This window comes from Rattus rattus, chromosome 13 (assembly GCF_011064425.1).
Source record: "Rattus rattus isolate New Zealand chromosome 13, Rrattus_CSIRO_v1, whole genome shotgun sequence".
Taxonomy (NCBI): domain Eukaryota; kingdom Metazoa; phylum Chordata; class Mammalia; order Rodentia; family Muridae; genus Rattus; species Rattus rattus.
In genome coordinates, this window is record NC_046166.1 from 60,603,433 (window position 1) to 60,622,815 (window position 19,383).

Sequence of the window (19,383 nt, forward strand, 5' to 3'; positions counted from 1 at the left end):
CAAAGCCTGTCCCCACGGCAATACACTTCTTCCAACAAAGCCACACTTACTCCAACAAGGCAACACCTCCTAATTCTGTCACTTCCCATGGGCCAAGCATTCAAACACATGAGTCTATGGGGGCCATACCTATTCAAACCACCACATCGCTCTTCAGAAGATCCATGTTCGGTTCCTAGCACCCATACCAAAGAGCTCACAACTACCTGTAACTCCAGCTCTCAGGGATTAGGATACCCTCTTCTGGCACCTACAGGCATAGCATATACTCACAGAAACACATGCATGTAAATAAAAGTACATCTGAAAACTTAGCTCGTTTAAAGAGGTACAAAGACATCTAAAGACTTACACATAAGCCTAGTTTGTTTCATTACATTGTAAATACAACTTCTTTCATATAATATCTTTGGAAAAATATCTTATCTCTGTGCTTTCAGGTTTAGCATGTTTAACTCATGACCAGGAGTGGCTCTGCCTCCTGTGGGCTGGGCCCTCCCACACCAACTGAGACAATGCCTCACAAACTTGCCTACAGAGCAATCTTTTGAAGGCATTTCTCCATGATGATTCCCGCCTCTCGGATGATTCAAGCTTAGTTAAGTTGGTATAAAACTAGCCAGTGCATGGAGTTTCCTTGACATATAATTGTTTTGTTGAGAAAGGGTGTCTCAAGAACTGTGTAGGTAACCAAGGGGGATGTATCGGGTTGAGATAAAGATACAGAAGTTTAACCTCTGAAACATATTTTTTTCCTTTTTTCTTTTTTTCGGAGCTGGGGACCGAACCCAGGGCCTTGCGCTTGCTAGGCAAGCACTCTACCACTGAGCTAAATCCCCAACCCCGAAACATATTTTGCCAGGAAAGTCACATATTGAATGGAGCAAGCTTATGTTTTAAGATACTGGGATTTTATCTCAAGACTACGAACGCACCTGGCAAAAAGACTCATTTTTTTTAAGTAGAAGGGACACACTTATGTCTTTTCAGGGTTAAAATTTCTCTTCCTGCATCAAAGTGGAAAGAGGTGTTGGTGAGGTGTCCCCGAGTTCAACCGGAGTTACCTCCTGCAACCCTGTGACAGAACAGATAGACTTCAAATTGCCCACAGTCTAGCAGTCGAATACCAGTTGAATAGTTAGGCTGAAGTTAGGAAAACCAGTGTGTTGTGCGGTGGGCTGGAAGTCAGCATGGCTGGGGTGGAGTTTGATGATGTTTACTCTGGTTCTGTGATCAATTACTACGTCTCTTTGAAATTCAGCCTTCTGGTCTGTGAAGGAGTTGATGTGGGCAACTAGGAAGTCTTCGTTCGGTGGGCTGGGTTTTGTTTTGTTTTGTTTCCCAGCTTTAAAAGATCACTCATCGGGTCTTGAAAACCCAGTAGGAAGCATGTGCCTTATTTTGGTCATGTTCCAATGGTTCTCATCCTCTCAGTGATGGCAGCCTCTTTCCCATCCTTGAGCAGACCTCAGAAGATGGGCTTGGCGACAGCTACAAAATGGACTTACCCGGGGTTGGGGATTTAGCTCAGTGGTAGAGCGCTTGCCTAGGAAGCGCAAGGCCCTGGGTTCGGTCCCCAGCTCCGAAACAAAGAACCAAAAAAAAAAAAAAATGGACTTACCCACGAGTTGCTGTCGGCTCCTGTTTTTGCAGCCACATTTCCCAATCAGCTCAGGATTGCACACATCGCTGTGACAGTTGGAGCAGTAAAAGAGGGCTCTGGGAACGAGAGTAAATGAAGAACTATGGTTAACACTGAGAAAGCTCGATGCTTACGCAGTCCATCTCCTGTTACATTCTGCTTGCGTCTCCCTTCGTGAACGGATGGCCGTGTGGGTACCTTTTGACGTCTTTCGAGGATTCCGCGATGAAGAACCCTAAGGTGTCCTTATTCAGCCTCACTTGTGATGATGGATTTAGTATCAGAGAGCTGGAAATGGAAGAACAGAGACCTACGTTTTCCTGCTAATATCTGTTAGCAATCTTTGATGTTTCGTGCTGTCATTGACAAGGGATTCTCATGGCCATATTCACAGATGTAAGTCTATTTTACTGCCGAGCACGGTGGGAAAGGTGATTGACTACACTTACTCTGTCCATTGCTACTAAATTACGATGAGAAGCTCGGGAAGGGCTTGGCTGCTGAGCTGAAGGGAAGCTCCTCCTTTGCCTTGGGTCTTGAGGCTGAGATGGGTTGACTAACCCAGGTGTTTGATGCCTTGTTGCCTTGGCAACCATGGCAAAGTGGGACATGACCATACATTATGGAAATGCTAGTGGTAGCCATCCCCGGACCATCTGCTTTTAGAGCTGAACTGTATCTAATTAGGTCTGGGGTGTAGCTCAGAGGTATAGCACTGGCCCTGACTGTAGGCCCAGGATTGGGTCCTCGGAATATAAACATATTCCAGATGACCATTTTCTGATGGGAATGTAGCTCAAGGCCGGTATGCTACAGCCCCAGAACCACAGTAAGACAAAAGAGATGAAATTGTCACAGAAATCTAAGTAGTTTTCAAGGTGGAGTCAGATGTTTCTCTTCCTTCCTTATGGCTCATGTGTTTGGAAACAGTCCTAAATTTTGCCCATGTTTTTTCTTGATGAAGCACTGGGCTGCAGGGATACTCTACTCCTTGGTGTGGTGGTTTGGGTGGAGGTGGTCAAATAGACCCATAGGGAGTGGCTCTGTTAGGAGGTGTGGCTTGTTGGAGTGTGTGTGGCCTCGTTAGAGGAAGAGTGTCACTCTTGCTTTCTGCCATCTGGATGTAGAATTCTCAGCTTCTCCCGCGTTCTGTCTGCCTACGCATTACCATGCTTCCCACCACGATGACAATGGACTAAAACTCTGAACTGTAAGCCAGACCCAATTAAATGTTTTCCTTTGTAAGAGTTGCCTTGGTCATGATTTCTCCTCGTTCCCCACATTGCTCCCTGTTTATCAGAATGCCCTGTGTTTAGGTCTCCCCCCAACCCAAGGATACATACAGTATGGTGAAACCCTTAACTTCCTAACCCTAAATTCTTTCATTTCTGATAATGCATTCCTTCCCTTCTTTAAAATTACTTTTGCCAGTCCTGATGGCACACGTCTCTAAATCCCAGCACTTAGGAGGCAGAGGCAGGTGGATCTCTCTGAGCACAGGGCCCATCTGGTTTACATATTGAGTTTCAGACCAGCCACGTATGAGTCTATGTCCAAAAAGAAAAAGAAAAGAAATACATAAACAAATTTACTTTTCTCCCGTTCACTTTGGAAGGAAGTCAAGCCCTAAGACTGGCTTCTTCTGTTGTCAGGAGAGTTCACAGTAAACGTGGAGTGAGAAAAGCCCTGTGAACAGACGTGGGCTCCAAAACAAAAGCTTCTCACGTCTGCCTAGAGATCTGTTTTGGCAATGTAGGGCCTTGGTGAATATTTACTGAAACTATCAATGAGGGGTATGATTGGTTTTGGCTTTCTAAGAGAAGAACATGGATTTGTGGCCCCTAAATATCACCATTAAAAAGCACATGTCTGGTTGGGGATTTGGCTCAGTGGTAGAGCATTTGCCTAGCAAGCGCAAGGCCCTGGGTTCAATCCCCAGCTCAGAAAAAAAAAAAAAAAAAAAGCACATGTCTAATGTGTCCAGGGGCTTTTACGGGGGCAGGGAAAAATCTGAGTTCATGTTAAACATCTATTTTTTAATTCTTGGCCTTTAGGCAAGGTCACATGTAAATATCTATAAAGATACTGTCAAAAATATATAGCTACTTGGTCCTAACCAAAACTCGATAAACAATTCAATAATATACCTGGTCCTATTTGAAGAACTCAAACTTATTTTATTATTTTTCTTTCCATTTGTATTTTGAGATAAGATCTTGCTCTATAGCTGGGTGTAACCTCGCACCGATCTCCCTTCCTCAAGCTTTTGGGAGCTTCGGTTATAAGTCAGTGCTACCAAATCCAGTTTTAACCTCATAACTTACAATCCTTGGGAAATGCCAGTGGTCTGATAATAATCCCCTCTCTCCTCCGTCTGTCTGCTCTATCAACAACAGTCAAACTCCCCTCAACAACAGAAAGAGAAACCCTGAAGCACGAGAAGCTTTGTCAGTACCAACAATTGTGGACGAGGGGCTTGTGTTGGATGGCTATCAGCATGAGATGCATCTTCAGGAAGCAGAGCCTAGGGAGGAACACAGAGCACTCATGAAGAGACAAGCAGGAGACTGGGCTACCTGAACCTAACCCACCCTTTAAGCTCCGTGCCGGGGAGAGAACCATGGGCTCGGCAGAGGGCGTCACTCTCAACTACAGATTTCCGTGTGAACTTGAATCCACCTGGCCTACATTTTAGCAATACCACCAGATAGAACTGTCCCATATGTGGTGTGAGGTGCTAGGGTCTACAGAAGTAGTGCTCAGCCTGTGGGTCATGACCCCTCTGGGGGGTGGGGTGGGGTCAAAGGACCCTTCCACAGGGGTGACACATCAAGTATCCTACATATCAGGCATTTACACTGCGATTCATAACCAGGCACACTGATTGTAGGGAGTACAAAATGGACTCCAATTTGTCAGATCCCTACTGTGATCCAGTTATTATTCTAAATGTTTCTGTGTATTACTCAAATATCAAGATTCCTACGTGAGAGCCAGGGACGTTACTCAGTGGTAGAGCACTTGCCTTAAGTTGAGGTTCTGGGTTCTATTTCTTCTCCAGGACATTCCCATCCCCCACATTTCACATGAGCATCTTAATTCCTGACTTTTAGATGGAAAATGGGAAGAGCTGAATGTTTAGCAAACAGATGCATCTAGTATGTGTTAGAGCTACCACCTGATGTCTAGGACAGCGTCATTTCAAAGCTTCTATTTCAGTGGTCCTCAACCTGTGGGTCTTTACCCCTCAGGGGGCTGAATGACCCTTTCACCACGATCGCCTATGACCATGGAAAACACCGATATTTCTATTACAATTGACAATGGCAGCAAAATTACAGTCATGAAGTAGGAATGAAATAATGTTTTCTTGGTGGGGGAGGGGTCACAACAACACGAGGAACTGATTGCATTAAAGGCTCGCAGCTCTGGGAAGGTTGAGATCCACTGCTCTAGGGGCACTGACTTAACTGCTCTCATATCCCCAGAGTTTGCACTGGAGCCTGCCTCTAGAATGTTCTCCATCAACAGTGTGGGATGAGGGCGTTCCATGAAGAATGGGGAGAAAGGTTTCACGTAACATACCTGGAGACCTGAGGAAACGTCATCCCAACGAAGTCGTTAGAGAGGCGCTGTGTCAGAATTTTGTTCTTCAAGCCATTCAAGAAATGTTTTTGCCAGGGATGTTTAGGAAAAACCTAGCAAGCGCAATCACACCGCATAGAGTATGTTAATAAGGGAGGCCGGCATTGTAGAACACAGGCTACTAAGTACAGTTTCTACCGCATGTAGCCCGCAAAGGGGACACACAAGGTAGTGTTCATGTGGAGCAAAGTTAAAGGAGGAACGAAAGCCATCTGCTCTCGGTGGCACCCAAAATGATGCACACAACGCGCCTCTTAGTTTCTTCCCAGATGGTATCGTGAAGGAGGATTCCTGGAAAGAAACTGTGTCCGCAGCGGCTGATTGGCTAATGAGAACAGCGGGGCCGGCCGAGGGTTTGGAAGATTGCAGGTCCAGAGCCTAAGGTACAGTTTCTCACAGGAGCTCTAAAGAGCCTTACCTACCTCTGTGTCTGACCTAACTTCCTGACAAATGAGTAAGAGCCTTTGGGATGTCTTAACTTAATAAAACCCTATTCTCTGCCAATTGAAGGGCACAGCAAGCTATCAGCTATTTATTTATTTAAATAAATTTATTTATTTAATGCGCGTTGGTAGACTGCCTCCATGTATGTCTGTGTGAGGGTGTCAGAGACCCTGGAACCGGAGTTACAGTCATGAACCACCATGTGCTGGGAATTGAACGCCGGGTCCTTTGGAAAAGCAGCCCGTGCTCTTAACCACCGAGCCATCTCTCCAGCGCTGCCAATGTCTTGATTTATGACTTTCCCTGTTCTGTTCCTATGAAAAGTCCATAAAACTACTTCCGTACAGGAACCTAAGATTTGGGATAACCGAAATCTGTCTTCCCAGGCCCTAATCACTCGAATGTGACTCTAGAATAAACTATCTCTCATTGCCTTTGAGGTAAGAGCTATATTTTTAAGTTAACGACATCCAAGTTTTCATGTTGACTTAGAATTATTTTCTCTGGCCTACTGCTAACTTTAGCACATAGCCTTATTGTTTTGCCTGTGCATGCGTGCATGTGTGTGTGTGTGTCTGTCTGTGTGTGTGCGCGCGCGCGCATGCATGTGTTTTGTTTTTGAGATATTAACAGTATTTTGGAGGGACAATATGGAATCTTAAGTGGTCACTCTGTGGATATGACAGCTTAAGATTGACTTTGATTAACTGATTATTAAATTATTTTCTACTGAAAAATCATATACAGCAAAGGAAAAAATAGCTGTGGCTTCTACTAAGAGTGAGAACCCTTCACAGATTTAGAAAAATGCAAGATGGTATTGACCAATCAGGGTTGATAATAACATGGAAACCAAGGCCAGGCGAGGGTGTCCAGAGAAAGAAGAGACGGTGGATGGCTTTTCTGCAGTGTTACAATGGCACCCAGGACCTCCCACATGCATCGCCCTGCCCCTAAGCTACACCCTAGGCTCTAGAATGATCTTAATGAAGCTGAAGGCCGCCTGGGGCAGGTTGCTGGAAACCTCTCTCGGGATTTTGTGTTCATCTCCCTGCTTGCTGCCAGCCCTACAGCACTGTCTCCACAGAGTATGACATAAGCCAGAACCATAGATGAAGGCAGAAACCTCTGGATTCTCCAGAGCCACTCTTGCTATGGAGGGAAATGGTGAACTCAGACATTCTCCTTAATGGTTATCTCGTGGTTTGAAAATCGCCCTGCTAAAACCGGTCACCTGTTCCTGATCACTTGGTACCTTTTCCTATTCCTTGCCTCCATCCTGAGATCCGAGTGGATCCGAGTGAATCTCCTGTTCTTTCCCAGTCTCTCCAATAGCTTCTGTCTCAAGGAGGGCAGGCCATTGATGCCTCATCTACTGAAGTAGCTGGGCTAGGGTTTCTAGTCTGAGTTACTCGGGCATGAGAAGGAGAACTATGTTGGTGGAGCTTAAAGCTCAGAAAGGGCAGCTAGAGGACAAAATGTGTTAGGACAGAACAGTCTGGAGTCCCACATGATCAAGCCAGGATAAATTTAAACCATACCGATGTAAGTAATCCTCTGGGCGTAGAAACAACAGGAGTGTTCTTCAGTCTACAACATCTTATAATAAAATTAATATAATTAAAACATGTGGCACTGATCCGAGACCCTCTAATCTGAGCACTTAGGTGTTTTACACATGTTCATGCAACGCCTAGAGAAACCCGGTTCTGGGAAAAATGATTTTCATTCTGCAGATAGAGAAATGGGGAAGCAAGTGCCTAATTAGAGATATGTGGCTCTGCACACTGGCCATTTTATGACTTTGTGAGCCAAAGTTTGTTATAAAACAAAATGTACCCCTTAAAGGGCTGGCAAGTCCTGCCCTGGTTCTACCCAGTTCAGGCTTCCTAAAAGGCGGTTTCAGATTTCATCTTTTAAAAATATGGAGACCACGAATACCTCCTACGTTCGCAAAGTCACTTCTTGGTGCACACTGGCATGGGATCGTGTTTAATAGGGATTAACGAGCCCACGTCAAATAGCAAAGAAATACAGGAGTAGAATGGGTTTTACATCTGTACTGCCACAAAGGAAACACCGTCTTCCTATAGGATTCTCATTGCATTTGTTTTTCCCAGTCACGGCTGTTGAAGTCACAATAATGGAGGAGGACATGGAAGGCTGCCACTTGCTCTGCACACTGCACAAGGCATCTAGGCCATTCAGTCACCACGAAGTGAAGCTAAGTTCATCACAGAAGCATCCAGGCCCCTCCCTTCTGCCTGGTGCTCCCTTTCTTTTTATCTCTACATCACATCTTATTTTCAGGAAGAATTACTGAAAAATTGTGTTTCTGCAAGAGTTAAAAGTCTGCCAATGTGAGCATCTTCCTACGCTCTTGCTTTTCCTAAATAACACCGGGGAAGAAAAGATGTAAAAATCTATATTAAATGAAGGAAAGAGAGTCCAGTGAGGCCAAGAAGGAAATCAGCATACAAAGTAGCAAATGTGGAAGGAGAATGAAAAGTTCTGCAGTAGTGACAGACCCTGCCACCTACCCCAGGAACATTCATGGAAAATATCCTTGAGGGCCACCCCATAGGGTTACAAAAAGCAGGCCCCATGGGCCCCTTGTCTTATCCCAGTCCAAGGATCTAAAGTTTAAGGTAGGAAGTGCTGGGTAGATACCCAACATCAGGGACAGTCTGTGAACCAGATGACTCCTGGGGTGCTATTCACCAACTTACTAACTTACCAGGTTAGTTAGCTTTTCCACCCACCCTCTGGCTGGGTACTTCCTGGAAACACCACTGAGGGCAACAGGAGACACAATAAACATTTGATTGATGACCACTATTCCTGTTACTGAATGGATTTTCCCTAAAGTAACCTTTAAATTAATTAGATTTTAGTTTTTATTTATACCATTTCTATTTGATTAATAGAAGCATTATTTTACTAATTTATGTTTATTTATATTTAAACATTATTTCTCTGTTAAGACTAAAACTATTTACATTTCTACTCTCAACCCAAAGTACTTCTGAATTTATGACAATAGTTTTATTACAGCATTCTGGGGTGGAAAGTGGAGTTAGTCTCCCTTCTTTGCTACAGATCTGTTAACGATGACTTCTTCGAGTCTAGGGATGCGCCTGGAACTGGAATCGTGACCTGTCAATCCTTCCCTTCCAAAAGGCAAATCCCATTTCTTGGAGACTTCCTTCATTCTCTGGGGTTTCTTTCCCTCTCTTTTGCATCCCATTATGGGGGTCATGGAGTAACTCTAAGAGTCAATATCAGTTCGTCAAGTTAGTTACCTTTTGGTTTTGTTCGATAAACAGAGTCGTAAGAAAGGTGCACAGCCCTGGCACCAAGCAGCCTTGGGCGATAAATCCAAGCTTTAATTCTGCAAAGCAGATGATATTGTCTCCGGCACTCCAGTTCCAGTTGGGGATTCTTGACAGGAAAACCTGTTTCGTGGTAGAAACCAAGTCAGGCATTGAGAATGCAGACAACACAAGAACCCCCCTCTTCCAGGCAGACACTTTCTTTAATTCATTTACTCTTCACTTCTGGGTAGTACCAATGGATGTCAGCATTTGAGAGTGGTCAGCCTGCTTCTGGTGCATCACTTTTGAAACAAACAAACGAACAAAGCTGGAGTTGTAAAAATCAAGTCTAATGGCTGAACTCTCTAGTTTTGTCCCTATTTCCTGTCCCTAAAGGATCCGCCATCTTAAAGTGACTCCACACTTCATCTCTTGCTGAATTTTTTTTTTTTTACTTGTAGATCCATGAAGAGGTTTAAAGATGAAACAACCAAATGTATGAACTGTCACGGTACCTTGTTTTGGGACTGAAGCATCTGAATGATGACTCTGGTCTGTGGATAATAGTTCTTGATTGAGAGCACCCTATTAAAAAAAACAAAAAACCATAGATATGCTCAATAGCCAAGTGTCTTATTGGCTCTGAAATATAATCCAATTCAGAGTTGAATTTATCTGTCAATATGTGTGGCGGGAACGCAGCACATTACAAAATTGTTAGCTTTTTTTTTTTTCTCCAGTCTATCTAGTAGACAGGTTTCTTAATTTGCTTGTTTTTATTTTGTGTATATGTGTGTTCCGATCAAACATATATATGTGTTCGGCAAGGCCAGAAGAAGGTGTCAGAGTCCCCGGAGTTTCGGGAACTGAACCTGAGTCTCGTGAAGGAGCAGGGAGTGCTCCTAACTGCTGAGCCACCCCCTAGCCCCACTGCATCGTCTTCTGAAAAGCATTTTATGATATCATGCACAGAAAAGCAAACGGCTTAGCCAAACAATGGAATCAATGGAAAGGTCAGGTTTATTGTTAGAAAACTGGAATCCACCGACAAGGAAGAAATAAATAGTTTCATATGCCTTAGTTTGAAGTGGCTAATGGGATGTCTTATCCAGTTTCCTCAGTCGATAGGTTAAGAGCCTAAAATGCATCTCCTGTCCGAGGTGGCGTATGTGGTGTAACTCCTCAGCTGTTTCTTACCCCGCACGGAGTCATCTTTAACTGCACATACGGGTTTCGCTCTAGGAGCAGAGCCACCCTTTGAACTGCTGTCACCACAAGAAAAGTTCCCGCTCACAGAATACTAAATAGGTAAAGCCAAGGTCGCACTCGACCAGCACAATCTTTCCCTAGAGCTACCAAAGAGAAACTCCAGGAAAGAAAGAATTCGGGTAGGATTCGCCAGCGCCATCTTTGTCTTTCAACTGAAGAGGGTCTGACTAAAACAGTACTATCTGAATACTGTCAGGGAATGGTTGGGAGAGCTTTAACACTCGGTGCCCTGGGCTTGAGCCTTACCACCATAAAGGGGGAGCAGAGGGTGTTGGTATGTTTGCTTTTAAATGCGTATAGCTCTTATCCATAGGAAGCATCAGGGGAAAACAGGGAGAATGCCATGAGCAATTGGGATGCCCTTGCTTTCACTGCCCCTCGCATTCGTTGTTTTGGGGCGCATGGGGGTGGGGAACAGGCAGCAATCTGGCATGCGCTGAATCTGCCGAACTGGAAATATCATCTCCCCTCATTTAGTCCTTGGTGTTTAGAGGGAAACCCCGTCGTCAGAGTCTCCAAAACGAGCAAGCAAAGCAGAGCGAGGCCAGCTTCCTACCTCATGATGTTCGAGTTATCCTCGTCGTGCAAGTCACTGCAGAAAGGGTTGGCTAGAATCAGGCAGGCTTCTGAGTTCTCCACCTATTCTTCAGATTAAATAGCAGCCGTCAGGTTAATTACAGGGGGAATACTCCAGGGTTCCCTTCTGGGGCCTCTCTATGGTTGCGTCAAACCGCCCGCCATGCGAAAGAGCACTGGCAGGAAGGGGTTAGGAACTGAACATCTCCACAGTCCTGCAAGTGCTCCGAGGGCTGGGGCTGATGGACCCCAGGGCACCGGCACTCACTCTTAGAGAAATGGACAGTTGCCTTGCAAGGGGTGAAGTTTAAAGTGGCACTTTCCTCTACTGGACATCTCCATTACGTCATGCCTGCTGATGAGCGATACGACCTTCGTCAGCAACTGCCAGGACACTCCTCCATCCACGTAAGGACAACAATGGCAGAACTGGGAATGTACCTGTCTGTAGTGAAGAGTCATACAGCATCTGGGTTCTGAATCTTTTTTTTTTTTTTTACATATTAGATGACAGTCTTTTTTTAAAAAAATAATTCATGACACCATTCACAGCAGTGGCAAAATTACAGCTATGAACTAGCAATGAAAATAACTTTATGGGTGGAGGTCACCACGACAGGACGAACTATAGGACAGGGTCACAGCATCAGGGAGGCTGAGAACCGCTGGTCTACAGAGCTGATGTGAAGATTAAGCAGAAAAATGACAAGGCTGGGCACGATCTCTCTCTGTCTTATAATTTCGTACTATGGCAGTTATTCCAATAATTTCCTTGCACTTTAAGATTCAGAACCAAGGGCTGGAGAGATGGCTCAGTGGTTTAGAGCACTGACTGCTCTTCCAGAGGTCCTGAGTTCAATTCCCAGCAACCACATGGTGGCTCACAACCATCTATAATGAGATCTGATGCCCTCTTCTGGTGTGTCTGAAGACAGCTGCAGTGTACTTATATAAATAAAGTAAATATATATATATATATATATATATTTTTTTTTAAAAAGACTGTCATCTAATATTTAAAAAAAAAAGATTCAGAACCCAGATGCTGTATGACTCTTCACTACAGACAGGTACATTCCCAGTTCTGCCATTGTTGTCCTTACGTGGATGGAGGAGTGTCCTGGCAGTTGCTGACGAAGGTCGTATCGCTCATCAGCAGGCATGACGTAATGGAGATGTCCAGAAAGTAGCTTCTGGACATGACAAGGCTGCTGCCCCTGTGGACTCATGGTAACCTTTCTTGCTCGCATAAGACCTACCCAAGATGAGGCCAGTCAACACTTGAGCATGGATTGTGGAGGAGCATATAAGCCAATAGCTGAGAAGCGTTTGTCAGTTAATGGCTACTAGGGGAGGGAGTCAGTTTTTCTTAGGGGTGTGGTTCCTGGAGGTTGACCCTACTCCAGTCAGGGGTTTCATGCCCATATGTATTTGGGAAGCACTAGTTGGATTTGAGGGAGATAGAGAGTCAGACAGATATGAGAGAGAGAGAGAGAGAGAGAGAGAGAGAGAGAGAGAGAGAGAGAGTGTTGAGGGGGGTATCATGGGAGAATCCAGAAAGGACTGACTGGATGGGGAATGGAGTGAATATAAATAAAACGTGTGTTACACACATATAAAATTCTTAAAGAATAAATGAAAGTAAATGGGGGGGTTGCATCATATACGTGCAAATAAATGTTTTTAAAATATTTTTTAAAAGAAAAGAAGTAAAAGAGCACACACTTTCGTTATCTATAACTTTCTCCAGACATCTTAAGTAATAAAATAAAATCTCATAGAGAATTTGGTGGAAGAGACCAACATTGAGGTCGATATTGCTCTGAGTCAAGAAGGATTCGGAAGTCAACATTTGAAACTATTTTCTCCGATCGGTGTCTAAAGTTATGGAAGCTGTGTTCTACAGTCAAAGGACCTGGACTGACAGCTTCCAGCACAGCAATGTGGCCCGTTGTTTCCACTCCAGACTTAGGGAAGGGACAGAGAGAGAGAGAGAGAGAGAGAGAGAGAGAGAGAGAGAGGGAGAGAGAGAGAGAGAGAGAGTTAGACCTTACTGCAACTCTCTTCAGATCCTCGAACTTCAGCGCGGTGCCACATACAAAGGTGGTGCAGGATGTGTGGCACTTGAGCAAGGTTTCTAGTTCCACGGAAGGAGGAGTCCTGGACAAAACAGTTCAGTGGTCAAGGCGGAAACCCGGACGTAGGCCTCGCTTGGCAGTCGTTCGCCGACTCAGTACATTCTAAATCCCCGGGTCCATCAGGAGACGTCTGTGTTCCGTTACGAGCCCATGTGGGTAGAGGAGGTAGACACAGCCAACCCAGTCAATCCACAGGTGGGGGTGTAGATCAGGCCTGAGCAATCACGGTGACACAGAACCCACGCCCACGAAAGAAACAATGCCCATGCAAAAATGAATCTCTCAATAGCGAGATCAAGTCCCTTGCTCGGATACAGCATTGTGGGGCTGGAAAGATGGCACCGTAGTTAAGAGCACCACCTTGCCCTCCGTGAAGACCTGATTTGGGTTCTATGGCCTACATAAGTGGCTCACGACAATCTGCAAATCCCTGCCCCAGGGGAGCCAATACCGCACTCTGGCTTCCCCAGGCACACCAACACTCAAGGGTACCTATCCACACACACACAGACACATACTTTAAAATAATATCTTAAATAGAAAAAGATATAGTGTGTGCAAACTGTGATTTAATAACAAAACAAAACAATAATAAAAACCTAGAAAGAAGAGGAGGAAGAGGAAGAAAATTGACCAAGATAAATAAAAATCCATCTAACAACGTAACTTCTGACGTGTACATCCCAGAGCAAAACACAAAAAACGTGAAACCCAGGACAGCACATCTATCTGTCTCCAGAACTATCAACCCCAGAGATGGCCAGAAACCACTCCAGTGAGACTGACTTAGATGAAATCCTAGGCAAAGAACTCAAATATTTTTGAAGAAATGAATGGGGACCTGAACAAATGCCTGAAACAATTCTAAGAAAGGAGAAATGCATGAATGAAACAACGAACTGAATGCATATGAAAAAGAGTTCAAAAAAGACGGAGATCATAGACCCAATAGTAAAGCCTACTACTACCATTCCTAAGTCAATATAATTTCTCTTTCTAAATACTTCTCTTTGTACCCACTAATTTCTCCACCTTCATCTCTGACTTCATCTGCATGTTGCCATGGCATGATACACACACACCCGTGCGCACACGCACACACACACACACACACACACACACACACACACACACACCACACACGTAAATAAAATTATTTTTTTAAAAAGATTAGGACATAAATTAATGAAATTGAAACAAAAAAAGCTGCAAATAATCTATGAAATGAAGGGTTGGGCTTGTTTTTTTAAAAAGATAAGCCAAATCAACAAGCCATTAGCCAAAATATCTAAAACAAAGAAAAGATCCAATTAATAAAACAGGGATTATGAGAAAATACAACCAAGATGCCAAGGAAATTTAGGATTTCATCACTTTAAAATACATATTCCGGGGTTGGGGATTTAGCTCAGTGGTAGAGCGCTTGCCTAGGAAGCGCAAGGCCCTGGGTTCCGTCCCCAGCTCCGAAAAAAAGAACCAAAAAAAAAAAAATACATATTACACTAAACTGGAAAGTTTAAAAGAAATGCATAAATTCTAAATTGATATGACCTACTAAAATTGAGAGGTCCAAAAACCTTGGAAATGAAAACTTTTAATTCCCCAGGAATCATACTTTATTCCTCAGAAGGAGCCACTTTAGTCAGTAATGGCCCTGGGTCATTGATCATTGATGGCCATGACTCAGGGACGATCAGTCTGGAGCTGAGTCAGCTCCTGGATACCAAGCTGGAGGAAATAACCAGGTCAGAACAGAGCTGTTTTTCTGAAATTCTTCAAGGTCTCAGTAATTGCAATGAAACTAACATACAATGTTACATCAAAATTGTACTCATATCACTGCTTTGCCCCTACCAATTGCATTAGAGGTACCTAATCCTTCTGGAAAATTCCCCTAGCCCTGTATAAAAAGGGGATCTATGAACACTTTGGTGGTCATTGTTTTGATGAATAGTTGACCACTGAATGCTGGTAATTTCTCCAGAATCTTTTTGCCTTTGCATGCTATTTGAGTCTAAGGTCTTCCTTCAGGGACTCCTGAGTCCTAATAAAGTGAAAGTCAAGGTGAGATGAACAACATAAACAAAAAATGAGACTGAATCATTAATTTTAAATCCCTTAGTTAAAAATGGGGGGGGGCAGGATGAATTAAAGTTGACTACAACACTCAATTACACTTTGAAAGAAGAATGTAGGGGCTGGAGAGGTGGCTCAGCGGCTAAGAGCACTGACTGCTCTTCCAGAGGTCCTGAGTTCAAATCCCAGCACCCACATGGTGGCTCACAACCATCTATAATGAGGTCTGATGTCCTCTTCTGGTGTGTCTGAAGATAGCTACAGTGTACTTAATAAATTAATAAATCTTTAAAAAAAAAAGAAAGAAGAGTATAAATCTAACCCTTCAAGAATTATTCCAAGAAATAGAAAATTGATTTCCAAATTTCTTTTTATGAAGCCAGTGTTACACTGACAGCAAAATCACAGAAGGATACAACAATGAAATCTATTTCCTGGAGATATGAGAATCAAAATTTCTTCATAAAGTGCTTGCAAACGGAATTTAAGAATACATCAAAGGAGATCATGGACCATTCAACATGTGGGAGTTGTTAAGATTAATTCAGTACATCAATTGACTCAATTATAGAAATCATAAAATTGGACAAAACCCAATATCCTTTCATGATAGAAATCCTGGGGAGATTTCGGATGAGGCCACCTATGTCTATATGATAAAGGCTAGACCCAACCGACCTACAGTGGGTGTGATGGTTTGTATTCACTTAGGTCAAAGAGTGGCACTATCTGGAGGTGTGGCCTTGTTGGAGTAGGTGTGGCCTCGTTGCAGTAGGTGTGGCCTTATTGGAGGAAGCGTGTCACTGTGGGCGTGGGCTTTAAGACCCTCCTCCTGACTGCCTGGAAGTTAGTTTTCTCCTAGCTGCCTTCCGAATAAGATGTGGAACTGTCAGCTCCTCTTGCACCATATTTGCCTGGGTGCTGCCATGCTCCAGACTTGATGACACTGGACTAAACCTCTGAACCTATAAGCCAGTTCCAAAGAATGGTAGGGGCTATAGAGGTGAGATGAGATGGTCATGGCATCTGTTCACAGCAGTAAAACCCTAACTAAGGCAGTTGGCATCATGCTAATTAAAGAGGTGTCCAGAGCTTTACCATTCAAGCAGGCGTGAATGCACACTCTTCCCATTCCTATCTGAAGTCTTCCTAGAGCAGTAATCGAGGAGAGGAGGAGAGGAAGTGAAGAGAATACAAACAGGAAAAGAGGTCAAAGAATCCTGTGTGCAGATGATATAATACATGTAAAAGATCTTGGACTCCACCGAAAAACAAAAAACAAAAACACCTAGAACTGATGAACTCTTTAAGCAGTGTGGCAGGACAGAGGACTCACATACAAAAAAGACCCCATAAGTCTCCATGACAGATATACTAAAAAATAAATCAGAAAAACAACCCATTTCACAGTAGCCTCAAAAGGAATCAAAACAAAAACAACAAGTAACAACAACAATAACAAAACAAACAAACAAATAGAAACTGAACCAACAAACAAGGTTGGAATATCCCATACTTCCCAGGCCTGGTGTGGTAGTGCATAACTTTAATCTTAGCATTTGGGAAGCAAAGGCAGGTATATCTCTGTGAGTTCAAGGCCAGCCTGGAGTATATAGTAAATTCCCGGACAGCCAGGGTTACACAGAGACGCCTTGTCTCGATAAACCAACCAACCAATCAAACAACAAACAAACAAATAAAGAGAATAGCTATCCCACCGACAGCAATTTACCGATTCAATATAATCTAGTTCAGAATTCCAGCATCATTCACAGGAGGGAAAAAAGAAATCTTACTTGCTAGGCAAGCGCTCTACCACTGAGCTAAATCCCCAACCCCGGAATCTTAGATTTCTTATGGAAACACAAAAGACTCTGGATAGCCAAGGCATCTGTGAACAAAAATAACAATGTCAGAAGTTCCATTACGCCTGGTTTCAAGTTACACGATTGATTGAGCTACGGTGATAAAACACTGACGAACCAGTGTAGACTACCTCTCATTGAGTAGTTGATCAGAAGGGTCCCACAGACTTCCAAAACAATACAGGCTAAGACCATTGTCCGCGGTTGCCCTCCAGAACCTGGAGGTAAGATCCTATTGCTGGAGACACCACATGCTTGAGACCTGGAAGCTTCATACCTACTAGCTAGCTTCCCTAGTACCTAGTGTCAAATAACAGAGTCACTTAAATAATGCAGGTAGATATGCAGAAAAGCATCTGGAAAGATAGATTCTAAAATATTTGCACTGTTGGGCCTGAATGTGAAGTTACTTTTCTTTTTCTACACTTGATCATCTTACTGGAGTAAGAAGTGATTGTATTTTGTTTACTACTGTTTCCTAACACACACACACACACACACACACACACACACACACACACACAAGTGTAATCCCTGTCCACTGAAAATGTACTTATTTCAACTATTAATTTAGACCACACTGAGCAATGCTGACACACTTACTCTCCAAGGAACACGATCTCGATATTGATTTCTCCTGCCTTCCGGTGGAGAAAATTCCTCAGGAAAGCAGTCACACTGTCAATTGTGATGTTTCCACAGACCACGATGAACCTAGGCAGCAAGAACGGGAAAAGCAGATCACCCTTGACATCTGAGGGGATGGACTCCAAAAACCCCCGGAATAACAAAATCTATAGATGTTCAATGTCCTCAATTAAAATGGCACAAGCTTGCATGTAACCTACACACACCCTCCCGGCCTGCTTGAAGGCATCTCCAGATAACTTGTAAAATGTAATTCAATGCAAATGTTATGTGGACGAGTTGTCACACCGTGTTTGTTCCTGGGATGACTGGGAAAACAGTCTATAGGAGTTCAGTATTTGTGCAAATTGTTTTAAAATATTTTCTATCTGAGGCTGGCTGGACCCCCCAGAATCTGAGCGATCTGACTGTATCTTCCCGTCAGACTTAGAGAAGGGCCATTAGCTTAAACTTGTTTTAAATAAGTTGTGTCTATGCCTCCTTTGGATTTTCACAACACAAACACAAAGGACTCCAAAGATCAAAGGAAGCATCCGGTTTTATATATAGTTTTTTGCCACATCAGAAAAAGTGCATGACTCCAAACCTTATGATCTTTGCACCACACAAAGATTTCTAGGAAAGCTGCTGTTATTGTTAAAATTGTCTTAATTATTTATCTCTTATGATAAATTTACTATCTCTGGTGCTTACAAAACTCTTCATTCACACTTGTCATTTCATTATTCATTCTCTCTCTCTCTCTCTCTCTCTCTCTCTCTCTCTCTCTCTCTCCTTCCCCACTTTCTCTTATTTAAGTTGTCATACGCTGATTAAATGCTCATATGAACAGATCTGTGATGGCTTGACTCAAGTAGTGAGCATCCTGTTTGTATGGTGCTCTTTCTAACCCTGTTCTCTTCAGTAAAGGAAGCCCCTTGGCAACGCGTTCATTCCCTCAGGTCTGTAACCACGGCAGGCAGTGTGTGTGTGTGTGTGTAGAGTGAGACCTGTGGTCAAAAGGGTTAAACGGTAGGAATTATACCAGAGAAGCCGCTTACTTCTTTCCCTTGACTGCTTCGTAGGGCTTGTTGTATTTCTTCCTGGTAGAAAATAGCTCCACCATTTCTGGAATGTAGTTTGCAAATAGTATCTAAAATAAATAAGTAAAAAGACAAAATCCCTCAGGGCTCGTTCTTTTGAAAGATACTCCCCGAAATATAAGACTGCCAAGAAAAAGGCAAGGACACATACTTGTCTTACATCTAGCACTGTGGTCTTCAACCACCCTAATGCTGCGACCCTTTGATACATGGTGACCCCCGACATAAAATTATTTTTGTGGCTACTTCAAAGCTGTAATTTTGCTACTGTTATGAACCATAATATAAATATTTTGGAGGGCTGGAGAGATGACTCAGCGGTTAAGAGCACTGGCTGCTCTTCCAGAGGTCCTGAGTTCAAATCCCAGCAACCACATGGTGGCTCCCAACCATCTGTAATGGGATCCGATGCCCTCTTCTGGTGTGTCTGAAGACAGCTACAGTGTACTCACATACATAAAATAAATATCTAAAAAATAAATAAATATTTTGGAGATAGGGGTTTGACAAAGGGGTTTTGTTTTGTCTCACAGGTTGAGAACCACTGATTTGCCGGAAGGATACAACAGTGAACAGTGCATGTAAGAAAAAAAAAAAAAAAAAAAAAGAGATCATGCACTTCTGAGTTCTTTAAGAGTTAGGATTTTGATTACAATTAACAAAATGAAGTTCGGCTTTCAAAAT

At 43.3% G+C, this 19,383-nt stretch overlaps 1 protein-coding gene across 1 annotated transcript in view; it reads right to left on the reverse strand.

Moving 5' to 3' along the window:
* Kcnu1 (potassium calcium-activated channel subfamily U member 1) overlaps window positions 1–19,383 on the reverse strand; it is an 80,227-nt gene that overhangs the window by 34,782 nt on the left and 26,062 nt on the right. Inside the window, 10 exon segments of the mRNA XM_032919343.1 lie at window positions 1,622–1,719; window positions 1,841–1,930; window positions 4,098–4,166; window positions 5,228–5,340; window positions 9,034–9,186; window positions 9,561–9,630; window positions 10,871–10,953; window positions 12,945–13,050; window positions 17,573–17,683; window positions 18,658–18,749. Of these exon segments, the coding sequence (XP_032775234.1) occupies window positions 1,622–1,719; window positions 1,841–1,930; window positions 4,098–4,166; window positions 5,228–5,340; window positions 9,034–9,186; window positions 9,561–9,630; window positions 10,871–10,953; window positions 12,945–13,050; window positions 17,573–17,683; window positions 18,658–18,749 (985 nt within the window).